The 16,667-nt window shown below is 33.6% G+C and overlaps 1 protein-coding gene across 1 annotated transcript; it reads left to right on the forward strand.

Moving 5' to 3' along the window:
- The first annotated feature begins 2,775 nt into the window (after positions 1-2,775).
- Positions 2,776-12,207, forward strand: LOC106053503 (40S ribosomal protein S2). The gene is made up of 6 exons (XM_013209064.2): positions 2,776-2,862; positions 3,502-3,743; positions 9,608-9,718; positions 9,817-9,990; positions 10,077-10,236; positions 11,881-12,207. The coding sequence occupies exons 2-6, from the start codon at positions 3,504-3,506 to the stop codon at positions 12,042-12,044; spliced, it is 849 nt and encodes a 282-aa protein (XP_013064518.1). The 5' UTR covers positions 2,776-2,862; positions 3,502-3,503; the 3' UTR covers positions 12,045-12,207.
- Positions 12,208-16,667: the final 4,460 nt, after the last annotated feature.

Here is a 16,667-nt window from a genome sequence, read left to right on the forward strand (position 1 = left end):
AAATGGATGAAGTTTTTACACATCTAATCAAATAGAGCGTACGAAAGTTTTACACCCATTGCAAGGGACTGACGGAGTAAATATCTTCTTTGGCATCATCATGGATTTCTCCACATTGCACCATGCGCAAAAATGATGCGCGACGGCACTTCGACTCTCTTTGGCTTTGTAAAAAACTCGAAGCTGGTGTTCCATTAGTATAGTTCCATGACTAAACTAATTAAAAAGGGGTGAAGCGGCACAAAACGCATATCAAATGAAGTCCAAGTTTAAAAAAAAGGAAGCGCACATAGGCCTACATTTGTAATGGGCGTAATTATCCTAATTTAAGACGTCGCAATTTATTTATTTTTTTGGTTGTAAAAGTCATCAATACAACGATGACGAGTTCAGAGAAATTCGATCGTTCTGTCATAAGCTAAGAAAGTCGATAAGAATCGTGTTATGAAATGAAATGCCGATATGTTGCAGACGCCTCTTGCGAAAACGGTAGATCTCTGAATAAAATCTTGTACATATTAGGCCATTTTCGAATCAATTATTTATTGACCCTAACAAAAAATGAATTAATCGAAAAATTATTAAATCCATCAGTCATAATTAATGGATTTCGTTTTTTTTTTAGAGACAGAACTAGCTAAAGGGGGATAAGACTTGTGTATATCAATATCAATAGATAACTATAAGAAGAAAAAAAAAAGTCTATTCAACATGCAAGTCGAGTGACTATTCACACACGTGCCCCCTTAGCTCTCGGAGCTGGGGACACTCGTACAAGATATGCGACATTGTTTCGACGCTCTCTCCACAGTAACGGCATCGGGAGTCATAGTTCGTATGGAACCGGGCAAAGTATGCCCCAGCAGGATAGTGTTCTGTTCTACACTGCGCAATGATTGCTTGACCTCCTCAACCGCCACCACGGATTGTCTCGAACTGGGTGACGCATATGCTGCCAGACACCTCTCAGGACTTTAACCAGTTGTCATAAATGAGTGCTTGGATTTCTGCCGTTTACTGTAGAAACGTGCTTGATGCTTCGAGATACGTAGCTGCCAACGCGACCTCTCTTGCGAGGACGTCGGCCTCCTCATTGCCCCTTACGCCGCAATGCGAGGGCGTCCTCTGCATAAAAAATGACAGCTCCAATAAATCGGCGGATGTTATCTGCGGCTCCGACTGCCTCTTCTCTAGCTAGCCCGTTCCCTGGTGCGAGGAATACGCCACATAACTGGTCACTTCAATGCTGGGAATATCAAGAACCGTGCACCCACTCCTGTCTTGTAGGAAACTAATTTGACACATCACCAGAAAATTTCTCAGTATTAAAAGGGACTACAACGACTTTTGTTTCTCTTTAACGAATCTCGACCCTAGCAGTGACTGAGAATGAATATTACTACGTTTCTAGTAAAATAGTAATAAGCCCCTAGTTGTCTTCGAGTCCGAAGTAGCAGTGCAGTATGTCATGTGGCTACACAGTCCTAGCTGTGATCTAGGCCTACATTTTGCTACATCTAGCGTAGACATAACCACAGAGTCCGTCGGTGGTTGGTTTACGTTCTCTTTCTTCAATAATTACGTTTTTTTTCTAAAGATGGTAAAGATGGTAGGGGTCTCTACAAAACTCTTGCTCTCCCCCTTTGCATAAGTTGTCGTGAAGTCAGGCTGTTTGTTTGCAACAGCACGATTCAGTAAATGCTGAATGCCATGTTAGAAGACTTATTCTGACTTAAAAGTTTTGGGAAATAAAAACTACTTCAGATTAAAAGACATTTTATAGTAGACTCTACACTCTACACCAACCTGGTACATGACAGGATTAGTACCCATGCCACGTATGCGGCCTGCTTTTTTTTTTTCTAGTTCATAGGGCATAAGAAATGTGCTCATCTTCGATCACTAAGGAGGAGATATATATAATAATATAGCCTAATGAATTATACAGCATAAGAAGTAGCTCAAAAAACATAGCTGATGATTTCTACCCTCCACCCTTTTCAAATTCATTATCCTCAATTCATTAATACCATTTGGGACAGTTATTACAAGACAGAACTCTTTGCTATCTCACTAAATCATCTCCACATCGTCCTTATATTCCTAGTGCCATATTTCTAATCATCAATTCGTGTCGTAAATTGGTCATGCTAATGTATACTCGGGTAAGTCAACGTCATGACCCTATCTGTCTCATACTGTTTCACGATCACATTTAGAGACACTGAATTTTTAAAAGACATTCGAAGTTGAAGGTGCACATGTACATCCAGGAATTAGAGTGTTTAAGTGTGCATCGTTTGTGGAAATGTGTCTCTGCGTCGTCTAACGTGGCATGATCTCGGGAGTAAATGGAGTTGTGAATGATCCTTCGTGAAAATTATCACGAGATTCAACAAGGTTCCTGAAATGTTGGTACCAAACTGGCGAAGTAATCAGTAACATTGACACATTCCCTGGAGACTATTTCAGACATTTTTGCTTTTTATCTCTCTCTCTCTTTTTTTTTTAAATAACTTTCTCTATCGCTGAGAACAGCGTAAGCTATAGATATAAAGTAAAGTTTTGTAATTAAAGAGTCAATGTTGGCAACCTAAGAACATATGGGGAAAAAGTTAAATCCTATCAAATTCCTAATACAACGATTTTTTCCTCGTCCACATGTTTACAGAGCCTTGCCACAGGTCTGACCTATTCTCTACCGCACTTCTGCGCATCGATAGTAGCATAGACATATATTATATAGGTCTGTGAATAGGAAACGAAATCTTCACTCTTTTATAATTTTGGGTAGTTTTAACGTAATGTCACGTGATCATTTTAAAACCGGAAGTTAGTCTCTTTGATCGCTTTAACAATCACGTAAGGCCGTTATTATTTTTCAGCGTTGATTAAATCCACCTCATCCTCGTAAATGTTTCACTAATCAACAATAAATATAACAATTATTTATAAGTTTAGCATATGCATCGATCGAACATTATTATATTACGTTAATAATAAGTATATTAGTTCATTTTAATGTGTGAAGATAAATGTTGCATTGATATTTCATTTTTAATATAAATTTGACTAGCAAGCTACTGAGCTAGACATCAACTAATAGGTTTTAAAGCATTCTTAGAAATGTTAAAATATAGAAATCTAAAATGGTATAGCATTATCTGCTTTTTTATATTAGATCTAGAATTTGTTGGATCTCGATCAGGCAAAAATGCAAATGGCAAACTTCAAAGGAATCAGCCATCGACGAAGATCGACCATTTTTAATGATTTTTATTTTATCTAGTCTAGCTAGAGTGAGAGTCGTGATATAAGAAATATTAACTATGCCTATCTAAAGATTAGAATATACTACCACAAAAGTTGTAAAATTACGAATCCTTAAATAAATATTGTACGACTAATTTTTTTTTTATTGATGATTTTAAATTTTAAATACTCAAGAATCTAGTCTGAAATGAATTTACTTAAAATTGTCTTTTCTCTATTATTTCACAGCAATGGCGGACGCAGCAGCAGCACCAGCCGGTGATAGCCCAAGGGGTGGATTCCGTGGTGGCTTTGGAGAACGAGGCCGTGGACGTGGCCGGGGTAGAGGCCGCGGACGTGGCAGAGGACGTGGACGTGGCGCTAAGGAAGGAGACAAGGAATGGGTACCAGTAACTAAACTTGGTCGTCTTGTTAAGGATGGCAAGATTAAATCTTTAGAAGAAATTTACTTATTTTCACTTCCAATTAAGGTAAGGCTGAGGCAGTAATTGTCCAACTAAATTATCTGATCATGATTAGTTAGGCACTTTATGTTATTGTAACTATTGTATTTTGTAAAGTCTTTAATAATAATAATCAATAGTAATGTAGGTAGTTCGATATCCGCATATAAACACCGGAAGTAGTATTCCATTTTTCCTTTGAAAGTCTGCCTAGGTCCAAAACGATGGTATTTTGAATTTCATAGTAAAATTAAAATTTCTTAATTTTTTGTACAAAATGTGTGCTCAATGTGACCTGGAATGTTGATATTTTTAAAAGGAATGTCCCGATTACGCCAGTGTTGGCTTGTTTTTATTTGTTTGAAGATCAAATGACTGCATATTTTTGTTTTTATGTTTGTCATATGAATTAGTCCACAAGGCAAGCTTTTGAAAAAAGAGGCATTTGGACATTTGCTTAAAAATGCATAATTAATAAATTAGAACCGTATTATCGACCTTATTCAATTAAAAAAACGACATACAGTGAAGTCCTCTCGATTCACTCAAATTTGTGACCAATTATCGATAGTTGACATTTTCAGCACTGAACACTATATTTTATGACAGAGTTGGCAGAAATATTTTTATCCATGAAATCAAGAGCTTTGTTAGAACATATATACATCATTCACTGTCAGTACATATTTAAATCCTTCTCAATCGGCCCCCTATTTATAACCATCTATGATTTGAATATTTTCTTTTTAAAAGCAATTGATTAATCTACATATAAAATTAATTATTTTTACATAAGGTTAAATATTTTTCTAATTATTCCAATTCAATACAATATAGGATTTGATGTTATCTATTAGGGTAGTTCTGTATAATTTTAAACAAAAATTCTTAGTTATCTTTTAAATTAGTTTGTGCCACTAGTAATATTCATATAATTTAATCTTGGTTTTCATCACATAATGATCAACTACTCTAGATAAGTTATTATAATTATTTTACTATTATTATTATATTTTATACTATTAATTTAAAGATTTTTTTATTAACAATACTATATAGCTATTATTGTTTTATACAAAAATATAATAAATTTAATTAAATTTTAAAGGCAATACTATGATAATTTTGTCATATTTAGGTGAAAGATATCAAGGACCTTTACATTCCATTAAAAATTGCTAGATTCGCAAGAGTTGCTATTTACCTCTCTGATATAATGCTTTTGGTTGTCCTCTAATTAATTATTAAACCATGATAAATACTATTAGTAAACTCCACTCAATTTTTAAATCAAACTCAAATTAATTGAGAGTGGACAGATGAGAAAGAAATGAAATGGCAAATGAAATAAAAGCTGCTTTGAAAGACAATGGTGTGCAAAATCCTCAAACACATGTTTTGATCGAAGAAAATATATTGTTTACAAAATCTGTGAAATTTGCAATATCTTATTGGGAAAAATATGAGGATGATGCTGGGATTATATTTATTCTTTAATTGTGATACTATTTTACATCTCTCTAATTGTATTTTAATTTTATTTGATTGATTTGCTAATGAGTGATAATTGTAAAGTTTATTAAAAAAAAACATTTGTTGGAATCAAAAAATAAATCTACATTAATTAATAATCAACCTATAAAATAGAATACTTAGACATTTTTAAAAAATATATTCATGCATTAGACATTAATATTTAGAATGTATTTAATATTTTGATGATACCCATTATGTTCTTCATTAAATAGTGTTGCAGATTTTATATAGAATTGATATAGATGTAAAAATTATTTACATTTTCATGCATCAAAAATTACTTGAAATCAAAGCATTACTTTTCATTTTTTTTTATAATATTTTCAGCATAATAATTAATTCATACTTTAAAAGTATAGATACCAGACACTAAAATAACATTATTTATTTCTCTTTTAAGATTTAAATTTAAAAAATGACTTTTTAACAAACTTAAGTAATTTTTCAAATCCAAAAAGTGTTTTATTATATATTCACTTTTTTTTCTTTAAATATAATTAATAATCCTATCCATACATTCAAAATAAATTCCATGTTACATGCAATAAAAGGAAACTCAAAAAATAAATTAAAAAAAATATGAGGTTCATTCTTGTTACAAAATTAGCTCAATTGGCAGCACAATAAAAAAAATACTCTTGACCTATTTCCCAGTTTGATTCAACTTCCGGTAGTGAACAGAAATGACATGGATCTAAAAAAACATGAATTTTCCCCTCTCAAATAAAAATTAATATCTCCCCTTCCACTTGTCATACAATGATAAATTTAGTATGGTTGGAAATATTTTTTCAAGCCCTTTTCAACCATATGTTTTATTAGTATATTGTGAGTTAGAATTTTTTATCGAACTACCTAAATAAAATTAGGTTTAGTCAAATGAGTTAGATTTACAATTTCTATAGAATAGTATCATATTACAGTGGTTTTGTTTTAACCCAATACTAATAGTTGGCAATAGCTCCTATTTCCGGTTAAGAAAACCCTTCTGATGCCCTAAGCAAAGAGGGATAACTCCGAATTTAAAATCTAAAAATAATTTTTTGAAAAAAATAATCAAATTTAAGATCTATTACAATTAAACAAAATAATTAAAAAAATAAAATGATGTCAATTTTTTATAAAATATATACTTTTAATTATTTTAATACCATTAGAATATAAAAAAGGTTAAAAAAAAACATACCCATTTTCCCACCTGGGGGCTTATATACTGGGGCTATGGGCCTGTACGTCTGAAAAACTATTTTAACAATAAAAATATTCCTGATTTTTATTAAAAATAGAAATGGTAATCTTCAAAATGAGAGTAGAAGAAATCTTTTTAAAAAGTTTAAAGCAAGTACTGGTATATTGAATAGGGGATTTTAGAAACATTCTACAGCGGTTTAGGACAAAAACAGGAAAACGTTTCTAACTGCAGGAGTTAATGGTTAATAGCTATAGTTATTGTTTTAAAATTTATCCTTTTCCACTAAGCTAGGTACTTCGATAAAAATTTCAAAATGATCACAATGCAATGGAACCTATTTAGTTAGATAGAGCTTGAGAAATGCTTTCCAATGATACCAATTTTATATAGTTGAGTTAATTGTGAGGGAAGCTATTAAATTTTTAGTGGCCAAAAATGAGCCTTCTTTAGCCTTTGTAAATAAAAAAAAAATCTGTGACCGAAACAACTGACAGTTGAACTTAAATTAACTGTATTATAAAAAGTCTTAAAGATATGGGGTTGAAACTTCACACTCTTTTGCATTAACCAGTATTCTGTTCAAATAAATTTAAAAAATTAGACCAAGCAATAAAATCTTTGAAAAAAAGTTAATTAATATATAAAAAAAAGCCTTCGACAAAAAATAAAAATATATGTGATTTTGTCATCATATGAGCCCAAAAATCACAAATAAAACAAATCAGAGATCTGTTTTGTGTTTTATTTTGTTTAATTATAATTCTACTATATTTAAATAGCTATTTATATGCATCAGATAGATAATTATTGTAAATTATAAATGAAAATAGCACTGCGCAGAAAAATAGTTCCTAAAATTAATGACTATAAGTTTCATAAATTTCATAAAAAAACAGTTTTAACCTTTTTGTAGAGCACTGGCAATTAATCATTTTAAAATGCCTTAATTTAAATGCTTTAAAAATTAGATTGTAAATGAAAAATTTCTTGCTTGGACAATAAAATAAAAAAGAAACCTTGCGATTTTTTTAGAAGTTATTAAAAGATTTTTTTACTTGAATTTTTGTGCAATAATAGCTCATCATTTTAAAAATATAATGTACTCATTTATTAACTAATAATTTACATGTACATTAATAGAAAAAAACAACACACAGAAAAAAAAAATATTAGTTCGCTGAGCTAAAAATATGAAAAAAAAATTTTTATATTTAATATTATTTTTTAAAGTAATTAAACTTTTACTTTAAAATTTGCAGATTACAAAGTCATTATAATAAAGACACATTCCCTCTCCATAATCTAGCATTCAAACACTATAAAAGTTAATCTAAATGAAAAATTCCAATGTGTGCTTCTAAAAATAGCTCGTGATAGACAGAAATTGACCATTTCCAGTAAATCAGTGTTGGTTGTTACTAAAAATAGATTTTAACCATCAACTTTGAAAATTAATATCTAAAGAGTGTGCCAAGCCACAAAGTTCAAACTTAGCACACATATATATATTAACATGCTAAATTCAATAGAATTAGTGAGATTGTTGTAACCATAAACACTTTTATTTTATTTAAAAAAGAAAATTTTACCCTTCTTTGTCTTTGTTAATTTTAATATCAAATATCTTTAAAGTGCGCTAAGAGAATTTAATGAAATTTGAAATATACACATTTCATAATATGATAAATTATTGTAGCAAACAGCATTGTTGTAACTTTTATAGGAAAAAAGTTGTAAAAATGTCAACTTTCACATAAACTTTTGTTGAGAAAAATTTAACAGATTGGCTTCAAAAGCAAATAAAAATGATCTGATATCTTATGTTTACAAAAAGTAATCATAATTAGTCCTCAAATCAAATACAATATGCTAAAACTTTGATGGAAATGAATCCACTCCTAAAAAAGGGGTAAAATGTGCTGACACACTTTTCAGCCATTTTTTTGGGAGAAAACAAATGGATCTAGGTCAGTTTATTGAAGTACCTAACTAAGCAGTTGTCAGAAAGTCAGATTTAGTTGCATTCCAATCTCCAATTTGACTAGATCTAACTCTAACATAATTAATACTGGATGTCGCAGCAATTCTTTTAACTTTCACTACTGTCAAGTCACTAATGGCTCTAAAATCTAAATTGCTTACCCTAATCATTTCCTTGTTTTATAGCTGAAACATTAATATTCGTGTTTAAATATGGAAAGCGTGGTCAAGAGGCCAAGTGCACTTGAACTTGGCTTGGCTACCTAGAAGGGGGGCTCGAGGTTCGACACCCGACTCGGGCAGAGTTGTGTTTACTGAGCGCCTAAAGGCAGCATGGAAAACCAACTCCTAGATACCCCCTCCCCCCACTGGTCCACAAATGAGATTGGACCAGAAGCGCTCTGAGCATGCTATAAGCATGAAAGTAGCGCTAAATAAAAGCTATAATAATAATAAAATCATATTCATTTAAAGCCCTAACATTTACTAGATCTAAATGTGTTCCATTTTTTGTAGGTTAGCCAAAAAAAAAAGTTAATTTTCAAAAAATCATAAAAATGTAGTAGATACAGAATAAACATCAAAAACTGAAATTCGCTATCCCTCTTGTAGGACAGAGTTTGTAAATGTATAAATAATTATTTAAATAGAGTGCGTAAACAAAATGTGAAATTGCCGGTGACTCAGTTGGATGCCAGTAGCTGCTACTAGTTGTGAAATGGTTAATTATTAAACTAAGCCACTCTGCAACTGGCAGGGTAGGAGCTTAGAAGCATAAAAATTCATAATTGGTATGTTAATATGTAGGCTTACAGTGGCGTAGGCTAGAAGTGATTCCCTCTATTAAAGTTTTTTTTTTTTTAAATTTTATTTAGGTACCTGTAGTTCAATAACAATTTTAATAAAAACCTATTGTGTTGAAATCATAAATCATTGTACAAGAAGAAGTGGAGGTAATTTATTTAAGGTCTCGTAATTATGATGGTTGGAATGGTAAAAATGTGTCCAAATCTCTTCAGAAAGTGGGCCAAGACATTCCAGATGGTTTTTTTTTGCTTTGCCAAACTTAGTCTAGGTTGTAGGCCTAGGCAGAACTTCAAATCATGGTAGTTTCCCTTGAGTGTACTGTATATATATATATATTATTTTTCCAAAGTACTATAACTATGAACTTGTTTTTCAGGAGTGTGAAATCATTGATTTCTTCCTTGTTCCTGGTACACTGAAGGATGAAGTTCTTAAGATAATGCCTGTCCAGAAACAGACACGTGCTGGTCAGAGAACCAGGTTCAAGGTACCAATATCAAAATGCTGTTTGTTAAAGATCTATACGATAGACAATCAATTATGTACCAGTATGTAATCATTTTTCGCATGTTTTTTGCTTCATAGGCTTTTGTAGCTGTTGGCGACTACAATGGCCATGTGGGTTTGGGTGTTAAGTGCTCTAAAGAAGTGGCCACTGCCATCCGAGGAGCTATCATTCTGGCCAAGTTGTCAGTTATTCCAGTTAGAAGAGGATATTGGGGTAATAAGATCGGCAAACCTCACACTGTTCCCTGCAAGGTAATTAAATAGAATTAATTGCATAATAATAATGTTGATTTGAAAGTTGTTTTTTTTCTTATTAAATTTTTGTGTTATTTGTTTAGGTGACAGGGAAGTGTGGAAGTGTTTTGGTACGTTTGATACCTGCTCCTAGAGGAACAGGTATTGTAAGTGCTCCTGTACCTAAAAAGTTACTTACCATGGCTGGTATTGAAGATTGTTACACCTCTGCCAGTGGGGCTACCTCAACTCTTGGAAACTTTGGTATGTTGTTAAATTAGTGGAGAAAAAAAAAACTCATTCATACAATAGCTAGTAGGAAATCTTAATTTAACTCATTAGCTACTAAGCCCATACCTACGCAGCATCTCTCTAAATACTAAGCAAAGGGAGGTAACTCCAAAAACATCTGTAATTTTTGGTAACCTTTAACATTTACCCAAAGACCAGTAATGTTTATAAGTAGGAATTTAGTAGGCCTATATAATAAACATAATGCTTATATATATATTATCTGTGTATGTCTTGAGTGTGTGAGGCCCTTAGTTGCCTGATCATGGCCTCATGCTGATGTGGTTCTGCATGTGTCTCAGATTTCATTACTTCTACAGACCTGCCTACCGTTACGCAAAATCTCCCAAAAATGACTGTCAGTACGCAAATACGCATTTAACCCGTCACGTTACGCATTTCATATCCTTTTTTTTACCCCTCTTTACTAGCTTACGAGCGGTCATGGAGGTCACGAGTGAGGGAGTGACGGGCTGGTACCGCTCAGTTAGCTGATACACCAACATGACTTTTAGAAAAAAATATCGAAGTGCTATCGATTCAAAACACATTGAGTGACATTGTAGATATCAAGTCTAGACTAGATCTGGATTCTATATCTAGAATCTAGATAACTTGTTATACAGGAATAGATCTAGCTAGACATACGTTATGTCATGATTACTACGTTTGTAGCGGATCCACAGCATCGGTAACACTCTTAAGCCCGGACCTAGAGTAGATTATATTCATTATATTGACATAGATCCAGATCTAGATTTAGATTGTAGATCTAATCATGACATCTAGATTTAATATTATATTATATAAGACAAAATAGTGGATCGCGTGGTACGCATTCTGGTGCCAAAATACGCATTTTGACCATCCGCGTTACGCATTTGGACTTTTTTTGGTAGGCAGGTCTGCTTCTAGCATACCAAAGTAAAATTAATCAAATCATTGTCCAAACCAACATTGTGAACACCCCCAACTAGATTTATTTCATCAAAAGTTTTCATGTGGAAAATAAAAACTGTTAAAAATATCAGTCAAAGAAGTTGAAGATTCACTGTTAAAAATATCAGTCAAAGAAGTTGAAGATTCATTGACGCTAGATCTAGACTAGATGGTAGATCTAATGCTTACTTCACCCTCTCTCTGAATCGGAGTAGATCTAAGTCTAAATGTAGCGCTAAATTCTAATGATCAATGTTTTGGTCAATATCAAGTTCATTATTAGCTGTATTTAGTGTATTATTTGCGATAATGGGTCTAAAAATGAAAGGCCTGGGCAGCTATGGAAAATCGAGAAAGAAAAAAATCACCAAACTTTGAAGGCCCATAGAAACTGAAGCAAAAGACGTAAAAACATCATTTTTTTTTTACGAAGTATCTATATTTCTACTTTTAAAAAAAAACAGCCAGCTCAAAATAACACAACCCATCGCGCAGAAAAACGAGAGCTACGCAAGTCATGCTGTGTGTGTGCTGTGGCGGCGCATTTGGTCCCATTAGTAGCTAATAAGTTAATTATAAGGTTTTGAATGTAGAAACGATACATTTAGTTTATGGTGTTAAATGTTTTAACTACTTTGTTCAGTTAATGTCAGTGCATTTTCCTTTTTGTTTTTCTAGCTAAGGCAACTTATTCTGCAATTGCAAAGACTTATTCATATTTGACCCCTGACCTTTGGAAAGAAACTGTGTTTACTAAGGCCCCATACCAGGAGTTTACAGACTACCTAATGAAGAACCACTCCCGCACGGCTGTTCAGCGCCAAGAACAGAAGGTCTATTAACACTAGATCAGAGGGCACACTATCATCATATTTTTGGTGAATTCTTAATGTTCTTGATGTATACAATGACAACAAAGCTGAAAACAAAACAAAAAATATTTCATAGTGAAGATAAATGTTGAAAGAATGAATTTTTTTTATTCATTAAATGGTGTCCTTGTGATTTTTTTGTGTTGATTTTTATTTTTCCATTGTAAAATAATATTCTATGTACAAATGTTAGTTCAGTTAAGAAATCAATTTAAACTGTAAAGTAAACTTGCAAATGTAACCCAGAGATACAGTGTTGTTAAAAGCGCACCATGCATAAGAGGTGTTGAAATACATATCAACTCCAATGATTATTATAAAACTATTAGAATATTTGATACCCTAATCTATATTGTTAGGAAATGAAGTTAAAGCATCAAAAAGAATATCAGTATATACCGATAGAAGAAATTATTCCACCTTTTTTTTCCCGAAAATAAAGCTAATAACGTAATTATGTGCAATACCGTACGCATAACAAAAAATAGGTATATATTTAGTTTTCGCATCTAACTAGGCCAAACTTGTACAATTCCGGTTGTACCGCATCTACATGGCTAAAAACTTGCCGGTTCAACACTAAGAAAATCCCTTGAGGTACAGAGACTGAGCTCTGACAAAAATTCTTGAGACAGAACGCCAACTAGGCAAATTGAAGCATTGGACTAAGTTGTCTCTTGAAAGTAAGCTGGGAGTAGCTTCTAAATGAAGGGCTCTGGTTTTCGCGTATCGTCAAAACGCCTTCGCAATACAATTCAATCCAGCATTAGATATACATTAGCTAAATCAATGGACCTCATTCACCAATCGTAAACAAACATTAAGCCACGTGTTTTTTCCGTTTTATTTATATTGTCACGTGGCTAAAATGTTGTTTGTTTACGTTTGGTGAATGAGGGCCATTGCAGACCTGCCTACCGTTACGCAAAATGCGTATTCGTTACGCAAAATCTCCCAAAAATGACCGCCAGTACGCAAATACGCATTTAACCCGTCGCGTTACGCATTTCGTATGCTTTTTTTTTCTCCTCTCTAGACTAGCTTACAAGCGGTCACCGAGGTCACGCTAAGCCCACCTGTGGGGAGAGGGGCGAAACAGAAAAGGTGGGGTGAACACAATGTGCCCAGATCTATACGTTGATTGGTACTTAACAATTAGATGTCTAGAAATAAAGAACGCGAGAGTGAGGAAGTGGCGGGTTGGTACCAGGTTGGTACTGTCAGTTAGCTGACCAACGTGACTTTTTTTTTTTGTAAGTTCATGAGTAGAAATTAATTATGTTGGTGCATTCCTGATTCTTATATTCATTTGTATAGAAAAAAAAATCGAACAGCTATCGATTAAAAACACATTGAGTGACATTGTAGATATCTAGTCTAGATCTAGATCAGGATTCTAGATCTAGAATCTAGATAACTTGTTATACAGGAATAGATCTAGCTCGAGTCTAGCTAGTCATTACGTTATGATTCTCTACATTACCCTACAAACTAGTTATAGATCTAGTATGATTTAGAATTTAGATTGACTAGATCTAGATCGATAACATCTACTATCATCTAGTCTAGATCTAGACTAGATTCTTAGTCTTAGTATAGAATAGATCAAGTATGAAGGTAGGCCTACGAAAGTTTGGATCTAGCGGATCCACGGCATCGGTAACACTTTTGAGCCCAGATCTAGAGTAGATTATATTCATTATATAGACATAGATCCAGATCTAGTCTAGATATCATCTCTATTGATCTATATTTAGATTGTAGATCTAATCATGACATCTAATATTATATATATATATATATATATATATATATATATATATATATATATATATATATATATATATATATATATATATATATGACAAAATAGAGGATCACGTAAGTGTTACGCATTCTGGTTCCAAAATACGCATTTTGACCGTAAGTGTTACGCATTTGGACTTTTTTTGGTAGGCAGGTCTGCCATTGTAATAAAAGAAAGGTTCAAATGATGTCAGTAGTGGTACGGTACTTGTTATTGATTCTCAGCATTGAAAAACTATGTTCTTGTTAGGTTCTTTTGACCTCCGGGCTACGCTACATAGCGTAACAATGGCGCTCTGATGGAAACAATCGTTCGAGGCGGCGGTGTGCCAGCGCTTGTAGTCTTGGGGTTTCGAGCCACTGGAAATAGGGATGTGATCTATTTGCATTTAGTTGGGTCCATCCCAGACAGAACAACTGTGAAGACAGGTCGACGGAAAGGAACTTTCGTTTGCCTAGAGTTACAAGAATGTAGACAATGACAAATTGGGTTCTATTGAGAATTGCATTTCAAAACTTTGTTCAAGTACCGGTAGTGCTTTTCATTACTAATTTTCAATCAAAGCTACACTAGACTCTCTTCTTATTATGAGGTGTTATTGTCGTGCGCCTCTTTTGATTAAAGTTAGGCAACCCATGTTTTTTTATTCAGCCATCTAATTACAGCATTTTCTCCCTTACCAAGGAAATAACGAGAATACAAAACTACTCCATTTATTCTCTCAAAACCATAACCGATAAATCAATAAATTGGAAACTAGTGCAAAGAAATCCATAAAATCGAATGTTTGACCCCGTTTTGTTCGTTTGCTTATCGATCGCTGACCTGTATCGAAGTGATACGAAGTAAATATTGACCGGATACCTTTTTGTAAAACCAGTTTAAAAGTAAATCCTCTGAAAAAAAAAATTTAAATAGCAGCAGACGCGAAGTCATTTTGTTTGCCAACAAATCAGGTTTTAAATACTGGGCTCTATTCCTAATGTTCAAACTGTTTACTTCTCCACTAGTGATCGCTTTGTTCGTTTTGTAGGGAAATGGAAACCAAGCTACACAGATCATGAAGATTACATAAATCGTGTACACTGCAATGACAATAGCGCGTTTTTTTTTCTCATTAGCCCAAATGTTTAAATACATTCTATGACAATGTGTCTTGGTATTGACTTTAAAGGTCACTGTATTTATGCAAAATATTGTTAATTCATCCCTACTGCATCATAAATTAGAATGTTTTTAAACATTTACATCGTCTCGTCACTAGTTGCTGGCACAAGCTAAGAGACGCCGCACGGGAGATGACATAGAAATGCGATACAGTTTTGAGACAGAAACCATAGCCATCAGTCAGCCATTCAAATCACTGACGAGGAGCGCTTGATGGCAACACGGAGAATCAGAATCACTGACTCGAAATCCGTCCAACAAAGCTCCAAATCTTGCGACCCCCCCCCCCCCCTTTTTTTTTTTTTAAAGTCACACAGTAAAAGCCAACGCTACGGCACCCTGGTAAAAATGCAGAAGGTACCGAGTCACATAGGAGTGTCTGACTTATTCCACCCATTAAGCAGCCTGCGAGTTTCCATCACGTGCTATCAACGATCCAGGCTATAGAAATAAGAAAGAAAATGGTTTGAGTGCTGAAACAAGTCTAAAAAAGCCATTGGAGTTTGGGAGTTCATGAGGCGCCCAAACCGTGATGGAGGCTACACAGGCCCGAACAAGCTTAATATCACAGTGCAGGACAGGCCGTCGACCAGTTAGTTCATACTTAGCACGATTCTTGTCCAACTTTGTCTCACGGTGCCCCCGCTGCGGTTAGGAAGAAGAAACCGCGTTTCATTCATTGTCTTTAAAACTGTCCCACACTTGCTGAATCTTGTTTCGACATGTCTTAGAAGTTACGTGCTCTTGACATGTATTCTAGCCGCCAGGTTTTTGTCCAGGGCTTTAGGAAGACAAATAAAATAATTTGTTTGGCTCGTATTTAGTATACTGGTACCATAATTATTGCCATTGCTGGTCTCTTTAATTCATCCAGACCAATAACAAAATTGAAATATTAGGACATCATTAAATCTTTAAATACAGTAATTTACATTATGGGATTCTTAATAGTTTTGGAACTTTAAGAAAAACAAACGTACGCTTGTCAAAGCTTTTAAAAAATGCTAATCCCACCAGTCAACGACACTCTAGTTTCCATTTCCTGTTCATAAAGGCGTATGTGATATTTAGGGATGTAGTAGCCCTTACTTGCGAAGTCTTCTGTCTCGAAAGTTAGGCGTAGAAAGTTACCAGTAGGCTCGAGTTCTAGAAGTAGAATTGTGTATTTAGTATGACAGAACTTACATAACTTAGCAATACAATGGAAAAAAAATTATTTTTTTTATAAAAAATCTAAAACCATTTGCATAAATGTGTTAGAAAAATGTTAAATATCAGTCTCCCTTGGTAAAACGCATCCAGTGTTTGTTACTATTAATAGTGAATAGTTGTAAAAATGGGTGCATTTTTATGAAAAAAAAAACTGCTTGCATAATTGCTTTAAAAATTAGATTTGTCGCTTTCTGAAAAGAAAAAGTAGCCGTTGCATCAGAACTTTGAATGATCTAAAATATCATGATGTCTGATTTTCATTTTCTTTTCTAGTTTCTGAAATCTAAACGGGACGGACGGACAGACAGGCTACACAAAACTAATAACGTCTTTTCCCCTTTCGGGGGCCACTTAAAAAAACAAAACAACAATAAGCAGCACGGGAACTATTTGATAAGGCAGAAGAT

The sequence above is a fragment of the Biomphalaria glabrata genome, chromosome 2, assembly GCF_947242115.1.
Source record: "Biomphalaria glabrata chromosome 2, xgBioGlab47.1, whole genome shotgun sequence".
Taxonomy (NCBI): Eukaryota; Metazoa; Mollusca; class Gastropoda; family Planorbidae; genus Biomphalaria; species Biomphalaria glabrata.

What these genes read in the sequence shown, in the direction of transcription:
- LOC106053503 (XM_013209064.2), top strand. Translation starts at nt 3,504, where the DNA reads ATGGCGGACGCAGCAGCAGCACCAGCCGGTGATAGCCCAAGGGGTGGA. An exon ending in GTCAGAGAACCAGGTTCAAG is followed by an intron (nt 9,719 to 9,816) that starts GTACCAATATCA and finishes TTTGCTTCATAG; the next exon opens with GCTTTTGTAGCTGTTGGCGA. An exon ending in CTCACACTGTTCCCTGCAAG is followed by an intron (nt 9,991 to 10,076) that starts GTAATTAAATAG and finishes TTATTTGTTTAG; the next exon opens with GTGACAGGGAAGTGTGGAAG.